The 22,684-nt window shown below is 38.4% G+C and overlaps 1 protein-coding gene across 1 annotated transcript in view; it reads right to left on the bottom strand.

Annotated features, from left to right (window-relative positions):
- Window positions 1-22,684, bottom strand: part of myo5aa (myosin VAa) — a 103,576-nt gene that overhangs the window by 6,699 nt on the left and 74,193 nt on the right. The window contains exons 31-36 of the mRNA XM_081372883.1: window positions 22,306-22,386; window positions 19,625-19,823; window positions 6,765-6,830; window positions 6,090-6,183; window positions 4,655-4,798; window positions 99-253 (exon numbers count right to left, since the gene is read on the bottom strand). Coding sequence (XP_081229009.1) covers window positions 99-253; window positions 4,655-4,798; window positions 6,090-6,183; window positions 6,765-6,830; window positions 19,625-19,823; window positions 22,306-22,386 — 739 coding nt within the window. The remainder of the gene's footprint in view (window positions 1-98; window positions 254-4,654; window positions 4,799-6,089; window positions 6,184-6,764; window positions 6,831-19,624; window positions 19,824-22,305; window positions 22,387-22,684) is intronic.

The following is a 22,684-nucleotide window of genomic DNA, read 5'->3' as shown; positions in this document are numbered from 1 at the left end:
CAGTGATAAAGGAAAACAGAGTTATTCTGCCTTTAAATACTATTGTAAAAAGAAGTGTCTGTTTTAGCATTATAAATGTGAATAGTGTGTGTCGAGACCTTGAGGATCTTCTTAATGCTGTTGATGACAGAGGTGAGAAGAGATCGGACTTTCTGGTCATCATTAACGTAGTCGGCATGGCGTAGACACATGAAGAGGATGTATGCCGGCAGACCTGGTATCAGATTCACTGCCACACCACGAGGCTTCAGCTCTGACAAAAATCACACATGCACAGATCAGAGTTTAATGGAACACTTTTATTTTATTATTATTTTTTCATTTCACTAAGGCTATTTTTATTAAGGCCCTTTACCAGTTTTCTTAAAAAGAGTGTAGCGTGGAATGGAAATCATGTAAGCTGGAATCGAACTTTAAGTTTAAGTTTAAGTTTAGATATTAATACTAATAGAGGACAAAAACTGTATAATAAACTGTATAAAATGTATAATAATATTATTAATAATAAAATAGATCAAATAAAATGAATTAATTAATCAAAAGATCTAATGGGGAAACTATTTTAATTTTCATTTAATTTGTTCATAAATGTATTTTAGTAAAATAGTAATAAAAATAATTTAATAGATTTATTGGTAACTTTATTTTGATGGTCCACTTTGGACATTCTACTAACTATAAGTAACTTTGCATATACATGTCAACTAACTCTCATTAGAGTATTAGTAGACTCTGCTTGAATAAATGTATATGTGAAATACATTTATTTGTGAATAAAAGCTATCTGTTCATTCATATGGATTAGTTTTATGATCTCTTTATGAACTTTTTGAAGCGTCTAAGTGGTAGTTGTGTACTGTAGCTGTCAATGGAGAGTTCAGAACAGGTGATGTCAGAACTTTAATTTTTGGGGGACTATCCCTTTAATATCTGCTAACGCATTATTTTCATGGTCCCGCAACAGACATTCTACTGACTATAAGTAACTTTCCAACTACATTTCAATTTATTCTACAAACCTGAAACTTAATATCTAAAAATCTACTACAGTCTACTACTACTGTAATGAGAGTTAATTGACATGTAGTTGCAAAGTTACTTAGTAGAATGTCTAAAGTGGACCATCGAAATAGAGCATTATACAGTGGTGTGAAAAAGTGTTTGCCCCCTTCCTGATTTTTTATTTTTTTTGCATGTTTGTCACACTTAAATGTTTCAGATCATCAAACAAGTTTAAATATTAGTCAAAGATAACACAAGTAAACACAAAATGCAGTTTTTAAATGAAGGTTGTTATTATTAAGGGAAAACAAAATCCAAACCTACATGGCCCTGTGTGAAAAAGTGTTTGCCCCACCTTTTAAAACATAACTTAACTGTGGTTTATCACACCTGAGTTCAATTTCTCTAGCCACACCCAGGCCTGATTACTGCCACACCTGTTCTCAATCAAGAAATCACTTAAATAGGACCTGCCTGACAAAGTGAAGTAGACCAAGGCCCTGTTTACACGAGAACGCTCGCGGGTGAAAACGTAAAAATATTTTATCAGATGTGCCTTTCGTTTAGACGGCGACGGCGTTTTTGGGGCTTAAAAACGCAAAAAAGTGAAACCACCCTCCAGAGTGGAAATCTTAAAAACGCTCCACCGTCGCGTTCCCGTCTAAAGGGTAAAAACGCAAAAGTCTGCTAGACAGTGAATGCGCCGATCACCGGTCCATTGCCACCTAGCCGCCTGGAGTATATACTACATCGAATTTCACTCACTTTTGCGTCACCATATGCACGCAGATTTCCCCCCCATAACGCTCGTCTAAACGCAGAATAAAAAAGTGATAACGCAACGCCACTTTTGCGTTTTCTCTTCAGTTCGTTTCCGTGTAAACATAGCCCAAAAGATCTTCAAAAGCTAGACATCATGCTGAGATCCAAAGAAATTCAGGAACAAATGAGAAAGAAAGTAATTGAGACCTATCAGTCTGAAAAAGGTTATAAAGCCATTTCTAAAGCTTTGGGACTCCAGTGAACCACAGTGAGAGCCATTATCCACAAATGGCGAAAACATGGAACAGTAGTGAACCTTCCCAGGAGTGGCTGGCCGACCAAAATTCCCCCGAGAGCGCAGCGACGACTCATCCAAGAGGTCACAAAAGACCCCAGAACAACATTCAAAGAACTGCAGGCCTCACTTGCCTCAGTTAAGGTCAGTGTTCATGACTCCACCATAAGAAAGAGACTGGGCAAAAATGGCCTGCGTGGCAGAGTTCCAAGACGAAAACCACTGCTAAGCAAAAGCAGTCTCATTTTTGCCAGAAAACATCTTGATGATCCCCAAGACTTTTGGGGAAATGCTCTGTGGACTGACGAGACAAAAGTTGAACTTTTTGGAAGGTGTGTGTCCCATTACATCTGGCGTAAAAGTAACACCGCATTTTAGAAAAAGAACATCATACCAACAGTAATATATGGTGGTGGTGGTGTGATGGTCTGGGGCTGTTTTGCTGCTTCAGGACCTGGAAGACTTGCTGTGATAAATGGAACCATGAATTCTGCTGTCTACCAAAAAATCCTGAAGGAGAATGTCCGGCCATCTGTTCGTGACCTCAAGCTGAAGCGAACTTGAGTCCAGCAGCAGGACAATGATCCAAAACACACCAGCAAGTCCACCTCTGAATGGCTGAAGAAAAACAAAATGAAGACTTTGGAGTGGCCTAGTCAAAGTCCTGAACTGAATCCTATTGAGATGCTGTGGCATGACCTTAAAAAGGCAGTTCATGTTCTAAAACCCTCCAATGTGGCTGAATTACAAAAATTCTGCAGAAATGAGTGGACCAAAATTCCTCCACAGCGCTGTAAAAGACTCATTGCAAGTTATCGCAAACGCTTGATTGCAGTCGTTGCTGCTAATGCCGAGTTCAGACTGCATGATTTTAGCCCCGATTTTGGCTCGCCGACAGGTTTTGAGAAATCGCCGACAAATGTCCGAAATCACAGGCAAATCGGTGCTCGTTCACGCGAGTGACAATCACGCAGTGTGAATGAGCAAAGACGCGATCTGAGAGAATCACAGACGAGTCGCCGACGCCCGTGAGATATTTGGGATGCTAAATATATGGACCTGTCGGCGATTCAAAATCCTGCTGTGTGAAAAGTGTTCTGACTGAAAACTACATCGGCGATGACCGACAGCCAATGAGAGAGCAAGATACAGAGCAGCGGGGAGTTCGGGGAGGAGTTATAGGCAACAATATCAGTATTTTAATAGATATATTTACAATTATATCAAACAGAAACAAAGCACAAACATTTGCTTGACCAGCAGCAACAGCAGCACATTGCAACATTATTTACCCCAAACTCTCTTTGCAGAACACACAGTCCTTGCTCCCCTTGCCTTCCCAGCCATTTCCTCACGCATAATGTTTTTCTTTTTCTCCTTTTCGCTGCAAATCAGTGCACAGACAATTTGGATAGCAAGCTTCTTGCAGGCTATCATAAACTCGCGCGAGAACTGCGGTCTTACGCACGCGGGATTTTGCGTTATTTCCTTATCACTTCTCTTGTGTGTTTGGTTGCGAAACGTAGTTTGCGGGCCAGACAGGAGTTGTCGGCGATTCTTCCTCCTGAAAGTCATGCAGTGTGAAACCTCCTGTCGCCGATGCATCGTGCAGTGTGAACACACCAGCAACTGAATGTTACTCTGGATAGTCATGCAGTGTGAAAAGAACAGTGACCCGACTACTTTGAAAATCGTGCAGTCTGAACTCGGCATAAGGGTGGCCCAACCAGTTATTAGGTTTAGGGGGCAATCACTTTTTCACACAGGGCCATGTAGGTTTGGATTTTGTTTTCCCTTAATAATAACAACCGTCATTTAAAAACTGCATTTTGTGTTTACTTGTGTTATCTTTGACTAATATTTAAACTTGTTTGATGATCTGAAACATTTAAGTGTGACAAACATGCAAAAAAATAAGAAATCAGGAAGGGGGCAAACACTTTTTCACACCACTGTATTTGCAGTTGTGGGTTTATGTGCTAGATTTACTAATTCCAGCGCAAACCCTCTTTTAGCATTAAAAAACTACTTTCAAAATTGACCAAAGACGTGCAGTGAAAGAATCCAAACCTTATCGCTTATGTTTTTTAGGAGTTTTCCATTCAGAAGAAAAATGTATGGGAGGAGAGTATTTAAAAAAAATCGTGCAGTGTGATTTACTAAGGTTAGTGGTAGTCAATTTACTGGTACTTGTGAGATCATTTAATGCCCCAAATCCATTTTGCACTTTATATGGCTGCAATAGTTGCTTCTAGGAGGAGGCACTGTATAGAACAGAGAGGTGGTAGAAGGGAGAAAATATTCTCCACTCAGGTTCATTTATTTGGATTGCCAGAGGCGCTACGTTATCCCAACATATGGTTTGCAAAACCATGTTATTTTTGCGTTTCTTTGCGACCCAATGCTAATTTGCACTGATTTTGGTAGATTGCGTTGGTCATAATGGAATTGATCTGGCTTCGTCTGTGTTCTAAAATTTGTGCACTGTCAATATAATCACCAGTATTACTTTCCACTCACATCTGCCCTTTTATGGTATTTTGCAGTCTTATGTTAATTTACCCAGTTTATTAAATCTGGCCCTAAGTATCTTACCAAGTATGAGATTTTTGACCAGTTTGAGTTCATCCTCTTTCTTGTATTCCAGCATTCCCTGGAAATCTTTCTCCCTGCGTGGAATGTTCACTGGATGAACAGGCTCATCGGTCGTCTGTCCTGGAGACACATCCATCTGCCCGCCTACAAAACACAGACAAACATCCACACACAAACATTAAGGCTCATATCATGTAGATTTAACCCTTAGGGGTCGGGCGCCGCGCCGGCGCGATACCCCTGCTTTTTTTTCTTACCAGTGTGAAAGAGACTCAACTAACTCTGTTGATTTTTGTCATACATATAAGTGTCATATATGATTCAAAACTGTAAAATGTCTACACTCATAATAAAAACAAAATGTTGTGATTTTCGTAAAAGGTGTGAGTTTACCTTGGATTTACTTCAGAAGAAGAACGCGATTTGAAGATAAGAAAGATTTTTAAGGTAAGAAATTTATTCTCACTTATATTAGCGTGTTATTGTTGCATAATCTTCACATTGTACTAGTTGAACTGGTGCCAGACTAAAATGTATGAAATCGACAGAAACATGTTGAACTGTAGACAGGTAGGCAACACTTCAATGCTAAATAAATATGATGCTATACTATTAATGAATTTACCTACTATTAATATAGTATAAATAACAACACGAGATCTGACAGATGATTTCTGAACAGGGTCACTAAACAGCCAGTGACACATACCCAGTGGCGTAACTTTGTTTTAAAAAGTGGGTGGGACGTTTTTTTTTTTTTTTTTAAGGGGGGGGGGGGGGGTTATGAATGCTGAATCATAAATCGATGTATGTACAATAACATTACGATGTCCAGCAATCGATTGAAATAGTGCATGGGTTTAATTTGTCGTTTAATGAGGTTTGATATGTTGGTGTGAGTAAATCCATAACATAAACGTGTATATTGAAATGGTCCAGTGGTAGAATTTTTGCCAAGCGTGTCAGAGGTTGTGGGTTCTAATCCACACTCGTATAGTTTTTTTTTTTTTCTCTTCTCATTAAAACCGATTATGTTTATCAGTGGTTGTATATCAGGCAAGCATACGTTTGTATGCATTTTGTTTGGTAATTTCACCGGAACGAATAGAGAGTCTCCACAACGGATTGAAGCGCGCGTCCGAGTGAAGACTGTGCGCGAGCCACAAGAGAACACAGTATCAGCGCCACTGATCGCAGCGGCAACGAGCACTTTGACCACTTGATTTCAAAAACAACACATTTCAGCGGTAGATCGCCTCTTACAAACGAACTAAATGAATGCTCTGCTAGTTAACTGGAGATGTTTTATTTATTTGTATTGGTACATTCGTGCCGCGAGATGTTTCAAAAGTGGTGGGGACAATATCGACCTTAGCAAAAAGTGGTGGGGACATGTCCCACCCGTCCCACCTGCAAATTACGCCTATGCACATACCTTCCAGGTCATTGATCTTCTTTGCAAAGACTTTGAGCTGTTTCTTCAGCTTGCGGACGGTCTTATCCTGTTTCTCCAGCTGCTCCATGAGATCCTGTCACCAGAGAGACCAGACATCATCATCAACATCACCACCATCATCATCATCATCATCATCAGACTACTGTAGCAGCGTATGGAAACTCTTTGGCAGCAGAGTGAAAAATAGGGTTTATTTTAGTGAATCGGGACAAAGCAGGTCAAACGAGCATCTTTCAGTTCTGCAACAATCTGAAGACATCAGCTCTGTCTTTCATCTGTCCATGCAACTCATTAAACAGAGAGAAAAATAGAAACAAAGATGGGTGAATCTCACAAATAAATGTCACTTTTCACCCCATCCAAAAAAATTGAAAAATAAAAAAGAAATATTTTGCTTAATGAAAAAAGAATATTTTGAAAAATATAATAAATTTTTTTATGATGTGGTGTCATTTTTGTGAGATTCACTTACAAGAGAGAAACATTAAAATATATGATATATTAAAAAGAAAACATTAAAAAGTGTGTTGATTCACACTGCTGTGGGTTAAACACACAGTTAGAGTTCAACGCAGCTCAGATTCTGTGCAACACACGCTAGTTTCCGTTAGTGTTCAGATACATGCACACACACACACACACAATCCTACATACAACCATCCTGCGTAACATGCTGATTCTGTAGGCTTTATACTCCTTTGGATCATCAGAGTGAAGCTCCTGTGAATGAAACATCTCCACATCAGATGAGCCCTTAAACACCTGATGCAGGTGCATAGTACAGCACTGAAACCAAAATCACACTCCACGGTTTCATGAGTGAGTAAATCTGAAATCATTTAGAATCACATGAAACAAAAGATTGAGCAGCAGGATATCTGAAATGTCTTTTCAATGCAAATACCACTTTTGATACTCATATTCATCTGGACATCTGGAGTCTATGGTCCAATATATCTGACACATTTTACCCCATAGCTACCATTTGGGAAGAATTATTCTTTTAATAATTCATGGCTAATAATTAGTCAATGTTTTATACACTGGCAATTCAAAAACATATATAATACCGTATATCATATATGTATGCTATATATGTATTTGGCGACACAGCTTACCCACAGACACATTCTACTCCACTCTCCCCTAAATGTGCTTTCAGCCTATCAGAAGTTTCAGCCTAAGTTAAGTCTGCAGTCCACCCTTGTCAAGCTATTAATTAAAGACCCCATAAAATGGTTTAACAAAGGCAGTTTTCTTTCCTGTGCTGATGTTCTTTCTATTGAAACAGGACAACACAGTCAACACTACTGATATCAAGTCAAGTCAAGTTTATTTTTTTATATAGCGCTTTTCACAACACAGGCTGTATCAAAGCAGCTTCACAGCAATAAATTAGAACAATACATCAATGTTTGTTTCTAGTGGAACGTCTACGTTTGGTAATGCTGATCAATAGTATCGTTGATTGATTAATTAAATTAAATATCCCCAACTGAGCAAGCCAAAGGCAACAGTGGCAAGGAACCGAAAAACTCCATCAGGTGACCTAATGGAGAAAAAAAAAACCTTGGGAGAACCCGGGCTCAGTCGGGGGCCAGTTCTCCTCTGGCGTTTATATGCTAGAGGTCGGATTTAACTGTAAGATTAAAAGTATTATATGAATGCCTGGCTGAAGAGATGCGTCTTTAATCTAGTTTTAAACTGGGAGAGCGAGTCTGTGCAACGAACAGTATCCGGAAGACTATTCCAGAGTTTTGGTGCTAAATGTGAAAATGCTCTCCCTCCTTTGGTGGATCTGGATATCCTAGGTATGACCAAAAGCCTCGAATTTAGTGATCTTAAAGAGCGCGATGGATTATAGGGCGATAGAAGATCCGTTAAATAGACTGGAGCTAAGCCGTTTAGGGCTTTATAAGTCAGTAGCAATACCTTGTAATTAATACGGGACTTTATAGGTAACCAATGTAGTGATGATAAAATCGGTGTTATATGATCATATTTTCTTGATCTAGTTAGAACTCTAGCGGCGGCATTTTGGACTAACTGTAGCTTGTTTATTGAGGATGCAGGACAACCAGCTAATAAAAAATTACAGTAATCTAGTCTCGAATTCAGGAATGCATGAACTAACTTTTCTGCATCAGAAACAGATAGCATGTTACGTAGCTGAGCAATGTTTCTAAGGTGGAAAAGGGCTGTTCTTGTTACATATGAAATATGATTTTCAAAAGACAGGTTGCAGTCTAATATAACACCCAGGTCTTTTACTGTAGAGGATGAAGTAACAGGACATCCTACTATGTTAAAGTTGTATTGTGAGAGGTTTTGTGGGTGGTTTTTTGAACCGATAAGTAGTACCTCTGTCTTGTCTGGATTTAATAAAAGAAAATTACGCGTCATCCAATCTTTTATATCTTTAACACACTCTGTCAATTTGGATAATTTAGCGTTTTCATCCGGCCGTGATGAAATATAGATTTGAGTGTCATCAGCATAACAATGGAAACTAATTCCATGTTTCCTTATAATATTTCCAAGTGGCAGCATATATATTGAGAATAATAGAGGGCCTAACACAGATCCCTGCGGCACTCCATAGTTTACTGGAGTTATGATAGATTTTTCTCCATTTAAATAAACAAAATGGTAGCGGTCAGATAAATACGATCTAAACCAGCTTAATGCTTGTCCTTGAACACCAGTATAATTTTGTAATCGATCTAAGAGTATTGTATGATCTATAGTATCGAACGCAGCACTAAGATCAAGTAAAACTAATATTGAGATACAGCCTTGGTCAGAAGCTAAAAGTAAATCATTTGTGATTTTAACGAGCGCAGTTTCAGTGCTATGATGCGGCCTGAACCCAGACTGAAACTTTTCATAGACGTCATTTTCTTGTAAGAAAGAGCCCAGTTGAGCGGACACAACTTTTTCTAGTATTTTAGACATAAAAGGTAGATTTGAAATGGGTCTATAATTTACTAGATTATTCGGATCTAATTGTGGTTTCTTAATGAGAGGTTTTATAACTGCCAGTTTAAATGTTTTTGGAACATAACCTAAAGATAAAGACGAGTTAATAATATTGAGGAGAGGCTCTTCCACTACAGGTAACACTTCTTTCAATAGTTTAGTTGGTATAGGATCTAGTAAACATGTTGTTGTTTTAGATGAAGTAAAAAGTTTATTTAATTCTTTTTGTTCTATAGTTGTAAAGCACTGTAATTGTTCTTGTGGGGTGATAATTGAGGCTGAATTATAAGGCGCGATTGAGGATTGAACGTTTACAATTGTGGTTCTGATGTTTTCTATTTTCTCAGTGAAGAACTTCATGAAATCATTACTACTAAACTGTAATGGAATATTTTGTTCAGGAGTCATCTGTTTATTTGTTAGTCTCGCCACGGTGTTAAATAAGAACTTAGGATTGTTATGGTTGTTTTCTATTAGTTTGCGGAGATGCTCAGCCCTGGACGCTTTTAGGGCTTTTTTATAGCGTGACATACTGTCTTTCCGTGCGATTCTAAAGACCTCTAAGTTTGTTTCCATTTACGCTCTAAATTACGGGTTTCTCTCTTTAGAACACGCGTAGTATTGTTGTACCATGGTGCTTTACTTTTCTCTCTGACCTTTTTTAATCTAATGGGTGCAACAATATCCAATGATCCAGAGAGAATGGTGCTCATAGTGCTAGTTAATTCCTCAAGTTCATCTGTTTGTTTGGGTTCACTGAGCAGCTGAGACAGATCCAATAAGCTATTTGAAAAATGATCTATGGTGGATGGAAGGATTGTTCTGCCTAATCGATAACGCGGCGCAGCATGATATATTACAGGAGTTCGTAATATGCAAGTTACCATGTAATGGTCAGTGACAACGTCACTTTGTGGAATGATATCTATATCGGTTGGATCGGTTCCATGTGATATAATTAAATCGAGTGTATGATTAAATCGATGAGTTGGTCCGGTAAGGTTTTGCTTGACCCCAAATGAGTTTAATAAATCTGTAAACGCAGCCCCTAACGCATCATTTTGATTATCTACATGGATATTAAAGTCTCCAACAATTAATGCTTTATCGAAGTTAACTAATAGGTCTGAGAGAAGATCTGCAAACTCTTTTAGGAAATCAGCGTAAGGCCCAGGCGGTCTATATACGGTAGCCAAGGCTAGAGATAATAGGGATGTTTTTCGAACATCTAAGAGCGTAACATTTAGTACAAGTACTTCAAATGAAATAAACTTATAACCCGTTTTCTGAGTAACATTGAGAATATCTCTATAGATTGTTGCATCACCGCCGCCACGACCAATCAGACGGGGTTCGTGCTTATAGGAGTATCCTGATGGAGTAGACTCATTTAGACCGAAATAATCATTTGGTTTAAGCCAGGTTTCAGTAAGGCAAAGTACATCGAAGCTATTATCTGTGACTATTTCATTTACAATAACTGCCTTAGGTGTGAGTGATCTAATGTTTAGAAGACCTAGCTTTAGAAATTGTTTTTGATTACCAATAGCAACATTTTCTGGTTTAATAACAATTAGATTTTTTCTAGATCCTGCAGTAGATTTATTATTTGATCTCACTAAACGAGGAATAGACACAGTTTCTATGCAATGTTCTACACTATTTATATCAGTTAAATTGGTGCAGCAGAGACTATGATTTGGACTTTTGGTTACTAGTCAAAAAGGTATTTAACATTTTGGAGATGTTATCTGACAGAAGATCCGATCCGAATCTGCTTGGGTGTAAGCCATCAGCACGGTAAAGCCTAGGACGCTCCCAAAACAGATTCCAATTATTTACAAAGAGCAGTTTCTGCTCATTGCACCATGACATTAACCATTCATTTAGCGCGAATAATCTACTAAACTTTTCATGACCTAGTCGGTACGTGGGAAGCGGTCCTGACACAATAATCGTTATATCAGGCGATGTGCTGCGTACCGTATCGATCAGATTCCTGAAGTCTTTCTTCAGAACCTCCGTCTGGCGCAGTCTGATGTCTGCCCCTCCCGCGTGCAGGACCACAGTTCCGACGCGCTCGTTCAGAATCTCGGGAACGTGAGCAGCGATTTCAGAAACGCGAGCACCAGGAAAGCAGTGATTATGCACCTTACTTTTATTTAACGTGGGGTGTACGTGTCGAACGATGGAAATCGCCGATGATCACAGCATTGCGTTCTGTTTCGCGAAGAGGGGAGAAACGGTTTTGTGTGGATATCTCGAAAACCGGGAGGGTCAGAGAGAGTTTTCTTGGTCTAGACCTGGCTCGCGTCTTCCGCTGCGGAAAAATCCAGGCTTCGTGATGGCATGTTGGAGCCGGGGTGAACGAGACCATGGCTGATCGCGACCTCGACGTTCGGGACCGATGTTGAGGAACGCACGGAGTAGACGAGGTCGGAGTCAGCTGGTTAGTAACGTTAGTCTCTGATTTGTGTGCCTCGGCGCGCGATGTTTCAAGAGCTAACCGCCGGTCTATCAGCTCAGCTTTTCTCACTAAAAGGTTGTGGATCTGTTTCTCAACAGCTTCCAGCTCAGACTGCACCGCGTGCAGCTCAAATGTGTCCTCACCTGCACCAAAAGGTAAACTACTTACATTTGATATATTCGCCATTTTAACAGATGGACAGTAAGTTAAGTTAGCAACGACGCTACCAGTGATGCTATCAATATTAATACTATTTTATGGCTTAAGTCTTGGATATAATCCGTCTTTTTATGGGTACGGGTGTAGAGTAGACGCACGATAGGCGAGAGAAAAAAATAAATAAATGTTTGTTTGTAAATGAGTGCGGAGAAGACGCGTTCAGCCGTGATCCACGGACATAACCTATAAGAGTATCCAGCGTTGGATCACTGATATCTGGTGGCAGGTAATTAGGGGGAGGGAAATTCTTATTAAATAATAACAATACTACTACTACTACTAATAATAATAATAATAATAATAAATAAAAAAGGATTCTGTGATCTTGCAATTGCAATAATAAATGCAAATTCAGTCGTTTACTGAATTATTAGCAACAGCTTGCATTTTTGTCTAATTTCTGCAATTTATTCCTGCAAACATGTTAACCTGACAGGGGATGCAATATTTGCGATAATACTTTATTTTGATGGTCCACTTTAGACATTCTACAATAAGTAACTCTACAACTACGTCAACTAACTCTCATTAGAGTATTAGTAGACTAGCGGCTTAATATCTGCTTTATTTTGATGGTCCTTCAACAGACATTCTACTGACTATAAGTTACTTTGCAACTACATGTTGTTAAGTCTCAGTTTGTAATATTGTAAATGTTATGTGTACATGTGTTTGCTTGTCTGTTCTACTTTCACTCTAATAGGATAAGTAGAATAAGCAATGTCAACTTATTCTACTAACCTGAACCCTAACCTAACAGTCTACAACAGTCTACTAATACTCAAACAAGAGTGAGTTGACGTAGTTGCAAAGTTACTTAGAATGTCTAAAGTGGACCATCAAAATAAAGTGTAACCATATTGGCTAATCAAAACCAATAAATCTGAGCCCTGACAAATGATTCACTATGTGTTTAACTGTCACACTGCTGTATTGCAGTGCATTCACTGTAAAATGAGCAGAAATGGCTGAACACATGGAGCATCAACCACAATTGGTCAAAAAATATACAGGTAATTGTGCTCTTACAGGCCCTCATTTACAACAGAAAAATGGGCATATGGTCATTTCCATGCAAAACTTGGCATTTATCAAAATTGATGTGAACAGTGGCTCGAACTTCAGTTTTCAACTCGTGCATGCAAGTGTTTTATAGGGGTGACCCCGAATAGTCGAAGATTCGATGCTTCGATTGGAGGAGCCTGATTCGACTACCGATCTCACGGTCGAATCTTCGCAGAGGTGTTATGAAACGAGGATCATGCCACTTTGGCTATATGAAGGGTGCTCAATGTCTGATTTCACATAGAACTACCAGTTTTCTGTCAATATGTTAATATTCAGCCTATTATGATAATGCTGTATATAAAAATGTGCAAAGAAAGAAGCTTTTAATAAATATTTTTTAACGTGCGTAAATAAATCCAAACACCCCGTGACAGATTTAAGTTTCACTTTCAATCCGTGACCGACAGAGGAGTGTCTTGGCTGCCAGGATTTAAATCTTTAACAATGTCTGGGATAAAAAAATCTAAAGTGGGAATGTACACCATCAGAAAGGATATTCTCCAAGGCTGGATTTAGCATCAGGAAAATCTGATCGCACTTCTGCCGGCCAACATTAACAAGTTGGTTTCCACGGGACATTCTAAAATGCTTAACGTGAAAAAAGCTTTTAAAACGCTTAAAAGGCACTTTAACGTGGCTTAATGCATGTACACAGTACACACTTTATTAAGAAACCATACTATGTGCAGATAAACAGATGAACCCAGAATATGAACACAATGCGTTCCTCCTATAGTAAAGCGTTTTCTTTACATAATTTGATATTTTAATTGAACTATTTTAGGAGATTAAGTCGTTAAACGTTTTTCACGTTAAGTGTTTTAGAGTGTATTTTATCCGCACGCACAAAAGACTCCAACGGACACAGACAGAGTGAAAGACTGGATTTGTTCTCTCGATCAGGTAGGGTACAAATGATTTCAAAACTTTTCAGCCAGTTCTAATTTGATTTTTGGATGCTGTGAACATTTTTAGCTAAAAAGACTGCCACTCCAGTTTAGCATTTACTGTTGTTTCTGCAGTTAAAAAGACAAAGTTGAAAATTCTGGCTACTGTCGTAATTTTAATAATTTCTTTATTTTCATTTTATTTATTGATCTGTCAGGGTTATCTAATCTAACTATATGTGGCTTGTGTTTTGAATATGTTCCACTGCACTTTAGGCATTTTGCACACATTTGCTCATCTTGTGACTTGATTCTGATTTATTTCATTTTGTATTTTTATTTATTAGAAAGGTATATTCTGTTCTAATTTAGTTTAGTAAATTAATTGTTTATTTTTTCGGTGCATCGATGTTGTGCTGTACTTAGAGCCTGCTCGCACAGGTCATTTAGCCGATTTAATTTCATTTGCATGTGAAATGCAAATCCTGTCTGCAGTGTGGCCTTTCTGGAGTTATTTATGTTATTTCTTAGTTTTATTGATCCAAAATGTTTTTATTAGAGGTGGGCATAGATTAATTTTTTTAATCTAGATTAATCTAGATTAATTTTGAAATTAATCTAGATTAATCTAGATTAAAATGGCTCATTTGAATTCTGACGAAGGCATTCAGAATATGTGTGCTACCCAAATAATGACTATAAAAGTAGCCTAAGTCTTTGAGAACGGGTTTCTCAAGCCAGGTGGCGCATTAGACCAGGGGCTCATCTCCTGTTTCCAAAATGCATCACTAACTGCTTGAGAAAGCTGTTCTACTCATAGACTGTAAAAGGTTACTTCTGTACTGTTACCGTCCATAGGCAACATAGGCCTATGTTATTATCAACTACTATAGGCTATCAATTAGGGATGGGCGATATGGCCTAAAATCTATATTTTGATATACATTGCAGCCTCTTGCGATAACGATATACAGTATATTATAATAAAACCATTTCAAAACAGGTTACACAGACCCTGCTAAACAACTGCAAATTTTTTTTTAAAGGGTATATGTAGTTTTGAGAACATATATTGTGCAAAACTGTAAGTATACAACATAATTTTGCAGATAAATAAAATTTAAGTACACTAGCTGCAGAGATCTTAAGTAGGTCTAATGTTTATTATAGCTTTGAGCTTATGAAACCCCAAATTTAAAGTTATAATATTGTCTAACTGATGTCTTTTCAGTTAAAAAGAAACACAACAACGATTCTTAAAATCGGGCGTAGACAGAGATTATGTGTTAACGTTACACCACTAAAATATATTGGATTGAGAATAGGCTAATACGCGCGCGCTGGTATTCAGTGATATCAGTTTCAGTTTCGTTTTGAATTTGAGGTGGTAGAACGGATTAGTCGTGTGTTAACTTACCGAACCGTTACCCCACACACTCGGATAGTTTGCTGCTGTTTGACGGACGGCTTAAATCCGAACCAAGTCCAAATAATGGATGTTGCAGCTTTCACTTTCAGCCGTGTTTACTTAAGATGACGACGAATATGCGTTGCAGCCGGGTTTACCTCGCGGCCGCGGGTAGATTGCGTCATCATAGCTTGTGTAGTAGAGCCATCTCCCAACCCAACTTGGGGAATAGATTAACGGCGATATTTTTTTTATCGCGCGATAAGAGTCTCGCGTTAACGCAGCGCGTTAACGCCGATAACGGCCCACCACTAGTTTTTATACATTTTCTTCTATATCTTTGTGTGATTTTCTGTACATCGCGGCTTTGAAATGTTAAAGCCCCGATAAGCCAAATAACCCAAGCTAGTTCGATTCAACTTGTGAGGTCAAAGTTTCAATCTCCAGGTCAGAGAAGGTCCTCTTCTTGGCTGGGTTACATTTCTCCATGTCATAGACTCGAAGGGCAAGGCTTCTAAACCGTGAATTTATAGGGGCGAGATATTTAAATGAAGACTGTTTTCAGATGACACATTTATCAATGTCCAATTTGTCACTAATGCTAATTACTTCAAATGAAAACAATGAAATGCCAAAAAAAAAAAAAGGCTTTGCTCATCCTCATGCCTTCCTAGATGCATATGAGTTTCTTTCTTCAGATGAATACAAACAGAGATTTTTAGAAAAATAACAGTTTAAAATGCATATAGTTATATTATTTTTCTCACACACATGAACCGTTTAATTTCAGAAGACATTGATTCATCAACTAGGGTTGCATGGATTACCGTCATATTCACTTTGCATGGTTTTTGAAGCATCAACTTTGAGGGATCTATCCACGTGCATTATATTTTCTCACAGAAATAGATTCTTTTTCTAAAAGCCTGCATTTGTGTTCATCTGAAGAAAGAATGTCATATACATGGGGGGTTAGTAAATGATGAGAACATTTAAATTTTTGGGTGGATTATCACTTTAAAAACATAATGATAATTGGTGGTTTTTACTGGACCACACTTTTTGATAACAGCTGCAGCAATTCCAGTCATTTTGGGCCACAAAAAACAGAAAAAAGTTATCCTGATGGCAGGGGAAAAACATCCATACCCATGAATAAACTTTGCATATCTTTGCAAACTGTGCATATCTCCTAAAGGTTAATTTTTTCAACTTACAGGAGAAAGTCTCGGTTACATATGTAACCCTCGTTCCCTGAGCGTGGCAATCTCGCATCATGTTATGCTGAGGAGCCGAGACTGAACTCCTGGCTGTTCCAGCGGTACAGCGGTTGTGGCAGGGGGACGTAACTGTTGGCTCCGAAGCAAAAATATGATGCGAGATTGCCGCGCTGCTCCTTTTATACCCACGCGGTGGGGCAGAGTTGCGCTATGCATTGTTTTGCCATTGGCTCGTTTTCTAGAACTCGAAGGTGATAGCCTTCTAAGCGAAACCCCCATTTCGTCATTCACTGATGTAACTCGTAGTGACTGAACGAAAGAGAACACTAGCATACAGATGAGCTGAAATCTAATATGCATGGACTAAATACCACAAAACTACATTTATGATCTCATGGGGTCTTTAACTTTTACCCGAAATTAAGAAAATAAACTTAGATTTAAAATGCTTTCTGCTGAAGGCTAACATTTATAAACTTCAAACAACCTTTTTATATACTGAGATGGATTAAGGGCCAAGAACAAGTCTAAGGCTACGTTCACACTGCAGGCTGAAACGACCCAATTCCGATTTTTTTGCCCCTATGCGACCTGTATCTGATCTTTTCATGACAGTCTGAACGACACAGATCCGATCTTTTCAAATGCGACCCAGGCCACTTGGGTATGTGGTCCCAAATCCGATACATATCCGATCTTTTGAAATGCGACTTCAGTCTGAACGGCCAGGTCGCATGTATCCGACCCGCACGTCATTGATACGCGAAAAACGTCATAATTCTGTAGTCGTCGGTTTGAAAACGGACTGCATATTCGTCGAGCTGAGGTAAATCTGCCGAACGGGTCGACCTCGACGAGCACGTTAATAAAAAAAAAAAAAAAAAAGCCCACGGCCATTATATATACACGTTATGTTAACTTATTTGTCCTGAATCTGATATTAGATAGGTCAGCGGCTGCTGTCTGGCTCTTGTGTAACGGTCGCTGCGCGCGCTCGTGTGTGTGTGTGTGTGTGTGTGTGTGTGAGGGAATCACAGTTAGTTCAAGTTTAGCTACTTCCGCAAACAACAAGTGACGTCGTTGACCGTTGAGTACTCTTCTGCGCATGCGGGTCACTTCTGGGTCATTTCACGTTCACACAGGAGATCACAAAAGGTCGCATTTAATTGGAAATGTGAACGGCCTTGCAAAAAAATCGAATTTTTTCAAAAAATCGGAATTGAGCATTAAGCCCTGCAGTGTGAACGCAGCCTTACAGGCTGCATATCTTGAATGTGACATTAATAAAACCAACTGGGATTAATATTAGGCTATTATTATCAGGGTTTCCCCAGGTTTGATCACCCCAAATTTAAGACTTTTTTAAGACCTTTTTAAGACCACTTTAATGAAAATTAAGACCTACATCGCACCCATTATGCAGTCGTAAAACACCAGATCAAATCCCAATAATGACTATTACTAACAAATGTTTTAATTAAAAATACATTATTATAAAAAAAACTCATTCAACAACACACTGCAAAGTGATGTTTTTGGTAAATATCAAACATTCATAACAATAAACAGATAAACTAACTTTTCAAATCGTCTTAGTAAAGTTTCTCAGCATTCAAATTGCTTCAACCATTGCTTCAGAGGGGTAGACAGATAGGTAAGAGAGATATGGATAGTAGGGGTGTAACGGTTCACAAAATTCACGGTTCGGTTCAATACACAATACACTTGTGTCATGGTCCGGTACGTTTTCGATACAGCAAAAAGAAAGAAATGCCAGAGAATTTTTTTTTTTTTTTTTTTTATTAAAACTAACATAATAAAGTAGGCTATGATATATATATATATTTTTTACTTTGACCAATGATGAAGCTATAGGAGCATAAACAAAACAGATCCTTGGAAAAAATGAAATGTAGCCTAATATTGTAGTAGTTATAAACAAAGGTCTATTTTTAGTTCAGATTAACATTTGAGGGCAGCAATTGTATTCATAATGTCAAAATAAAACCAATGTAATGTTACTTGAAGGCATTATAGCCTACTATTCCTGCCAAACTTCCATGGTTGCAGTTAGTGTTACTACAGTAAATCCATGGTCAATGTTGCTGATCTGTGTACACTGAATAGTTCATTCATGGCACAATGTTTCTTCTTGGCTTCCACGTGCTGTTTGATCCGTTAAAAACGGAGAAATGTGAATGTTTCTCACTAGATCTCACAGCGATGATATTACTTCTGTGGCGAATTCAAATGATGTATTTACTGGATCTCTTATTACCGCTGTGTAACAGTGTTGCTTGATCAAGATCGGCTCGCGCTGCACTGGTCCAAACTGATAAACGGTCCTTCAACCACACAATAATGAGTAGCTCAGTTTCGTTCCGCTTACATTACGTTTGCATCTGATGTTGGACAATGTTGTGGTCGCGCCGGCGTCTCTTACATTATGAGCGCGCTTGCCACGCGCAACGCGCCAACATTTGAAATAATTAACGAACCGTTCGGTTTGAAAATGCGTACACCGAACCGAACGACACTTCCCCATGATGTCTCTCCTCTCAACTGATGGATTAGAATGTTGATCCATTGCCGCCGGCGCGAAAACCCAAACTATTGTTTGCGCATACTAGAAATTAAGTTCTCTGACGTTACACTAAACCCTGTTGAATTTTACGTTGTTGTTTTTTCCCCCATTTCACCTTGCGTTGCAGTCTGGTTGACTTTGAATAAATAGGCTAGTATTATGAAATTTAAGACCTTCGTTTAAAAAATTAAGACTTGGACAACGGAATTTAAGACTTTTTAAGGCCTTAATTTAGGAACATGACATTTAAGACTTTTTTAAGACTTTTAAGACCCCGCGGCTACCCTGATTATACACCAGTTTAATATTATGAAAAATAGGTGATAACACTTAAACTAACTGTCTACTACTATACTCCTTTCAACTAATCAACTTACATTTATGGGGATGTCGGGAGACGACTAAGTTAAAGGTATAGCGGAGGATTTTTTACTTCCGGGTGGATCACCTATACTATTGGTCCTCCTAATTGTCAATCATTCTGGTGAATCAATCAAACTTTTCAAAAAGTGGAGAGGGCGGGTCTTATCTAAAATTCGGAAAGATCCTCCGCTATACCTTTAAGTTATTATTTGTTCAATAGTAGGAAAAACAATGTAATTTTTAAGAAGTGGATAGTGTGTCTGGCTGGAGGTGGAGAAGCACTGGTATAGGGAAGTGTCAGGATAGTGTTTGTACTGACCAGGTTCTCGTTGGTGAGGCGTGTGATCTCATGTTGTAGACTGGCCTCGATTCGAGCCTCTGGAGGAAGTTGTAGATTCTGAGCCAACAGCTGCTGCTGACGGTTATTTTCCTCTTTAACACTCTGCAGCTCTCCACGCAAAACCTCCACCTCATTGTCATGAGACCGACGCTGAGCCTGCAACTGAGACTCCAACAACCTATATGGACGGAGAGAGAGAGAGAGAGAGAGAGAGAGAGAGAGAGAGAGAGAGAGAGAGAGAGAGAGAGAGAGAGAGACACTGCCTTTGAGTTGAGGAAATAACCAGAAATACACTTCTTCATTAGAGTAGCATTAGCTTCTGTTTTGAGATCAAAGTGTTTAAGGAATAGTTCATCCAAAGATGAAAATGTTGTCATTATTTAGTTATACTCATTTTAAACCTGCAAGGAGAAAGTCTGAAGAACTTTTATGCAGCGCAATGACAGAACACATACAAGTAGTATGAAATTTGTACGCTATATTTCCAGGTCATGTGAAGTCAATATAATAGATAACTTTGGTTGAGAATCAGATTGAAATTGTCATTATTCACTGCTAATCTTCTTGTTTCAATTTTAAAATATTGTGCTGATCAGTGTTATTTTATATCATTGAGATACTACTAGAGTTTTTTATATTTTGAATTATTTACTTTTTTATATTTTAATTTTAGTTAAAGTTTTAGTATTTTAATTTTTTTAAATATATGTTTATATAATTTTTATTTCAGTTTTAGCTTTAGTTATTTTAGCACATCACATTAAACTAAATTAAAATTAGAAATGTTGCCATGCCTGAAATAAAGTTTATATTTTATTTTATGTCAAGTAATGATTTTTTTTTATGGTTTTAGTTTGAGGGGCCATTAACACAACACCGTTTTCAGTTAAAAATGGAAAACTTTGTATGTACTTTGGCCGTTCATTTACATGACAATGCCTTTTTGGGGGCCTGAAAAGGCAAAATTTTTAAAACGGGTTTGAAAGTGCAAAAATGTAACAACAAAAACATACATTTGTGAAAACGGTGATGTCAAGCACATGCGTAGTACATGTTCAGTCAATAGATGTAGTGTTTCTTTACAAAGTGACATCACCAACTACTGGCCTGGCAGCAAATTACAGCATTTTAGGAATTTTCTAAAAAACAACTTAGAGGGGATCGTTTTGACAATGTTGTCGTCTGTACGCGAAAAACACAAAAGGAATAACGTTTCTATTTTTAGTACATCATTGTCATGTAAATGCACCCTTGGTTAACAATAAAAACCCTAGTGCTGATGTGATACACCAGGTTTGAAAATACAAAAAGAAAATGTGCTATAACTAAAAGAGAAACACCAATTAGAATATGCTGAAAGTAGAATGAGATCTGAGAGTGGAGGTGAAGATTTTCAGTGATAATTATATATCCACCTGGTTCTCACACAAAGCTATCGTATAACTTCAGAAGATTTGGAATACTGCGCACAAGCTGTAAAGATGGTACTTTTTATGGTACTTTTGTGGGTTTTTGTCCTTTTTGGAACTTGACAGACATGGTCGCTATGAACTGTCATAAAGGTTTGGAAGAACATCCAGAACAAGATGTTGTGGCATAATATAAATAATGGGCAACTTTTAATGTTTGAGTGAACCATTCCCAACTAAGGCTAAGGCCCCGTCCACACTACTGCGTTTTCCTTTAGAAACGGAGAATTAAAAGCAGCGTTTTAGCTGCGTATTAGAACTGATCTCCGTCCACATTAAAACGACTGAAAACGCGGATCACGTGACCATTCACCAACACTGGGCATGCGCGTGCCGGTGTAAACACAACTTCATTGATACAATTATCCCACCATGCGCTTGTTTTTCCCGGGTTAACCCAAAACCGACGCTCCATGTACGGTCGATACCGCCGCTGCACACGGGAATTGTCACAGATCGCTCGAATAATAGCTTGCCTCCGGCGCATGTAGGCAGTTATAGCATTGTAAAATGCAGAATTTACTTGGACTACAGCTGCTAGCAAAGATATACGCCATGACTGCTGACACCCAATCATAGAGCCGAGCGTGAGCCTCTACTACGTCATCGTTTCTAAAGTCCTCCGTTTTGACCCGTCCACACTAAAACGCCCTACAGAGATTCAAAACGAAAAATGGGTCGGCAGCGTTTCTAAACTTCTCCGTTTTGGGTCTCCGTTTTTGCCGTTTTAGTGTGGACGGGAGGTGCAAACGTAGCAAAAGGTCTCCGTTTTTAAACGAAAACGCAGTAGTGTGGACGGGGCCTTAGAAACCTGCCCATTCTTTCTTGCAGTGCAGCAGTCAGCATTCAACTCTAGTATTCAGTTTTACTTATATTTTTATAAAATCTTTTTATGGCTACATGCTGTTTTAAAATAAGAATTTTGCAACCCAATTTAATTTTGGTTAGTCCTGTATTAACACTACAAAGATTTCTTGCAGGTTTTGATACGATGAAGCACTACTCATACTGTATGTTAAGGAGAACAGTCTGAACACACTATTGTTTAGGGAAGAATAAACAGCAAAATGTTAGATGATTATGTCTTTAGAAAGCTAAGAAACCAAAATCAGTCTAAAAACGGAGAATGGAGAGATGAGAAAGCTGAGCGCTCAGACATTTCTACATGCTCTCATCTCTCTGCTCTTTAACCTGTTTGTTTCCTTTAACCCTTCATAAACCAACCACAGCTCTCCATCCTCATTCAGTTTATGGTAATCAGGGAATGGGGATCTGATGGGGTGGAACAAAGAAAGAAATGGTAAGAACTAAAAATAAGGACAAGCGAAAACAAAACATAGATGTGTGTGGCATGTTGAGGAGTTTTACAGGTTATTTAAAAGAATTGTTCACCCAATATAGAATATTTGATATATGTGAGGAATGGAACGTAATATAAGTCCAACTAAGATTTGAGAGCTGCTTTATGGAGGAGGGAAAGATTAATGTAGGAAAAGAATTAAGTAAAACAGTAAAAAGATGTCAGTAAATAAAACAGAATAAATAATGAAGATAAAATAATGATGATAAA

The sequence above is a fragment of the Scardinius erythrophthalmus genome, assembly GCF_964197995.2.
Source record: "Scardinius erythrophthalmus genome assembly, chromosome: 8".
Classification (NCBI taxonomy): domain Eukaryota; kingdom Metazoa; phylum Chordata; class Actinopteri; order Cypriniformes; family Leuciscidae; genus Scardinius; species Scardinius erythrophthalmus.
This window is presented reverse-complemented; position numbering and strand designations above follow the sequence as displayed.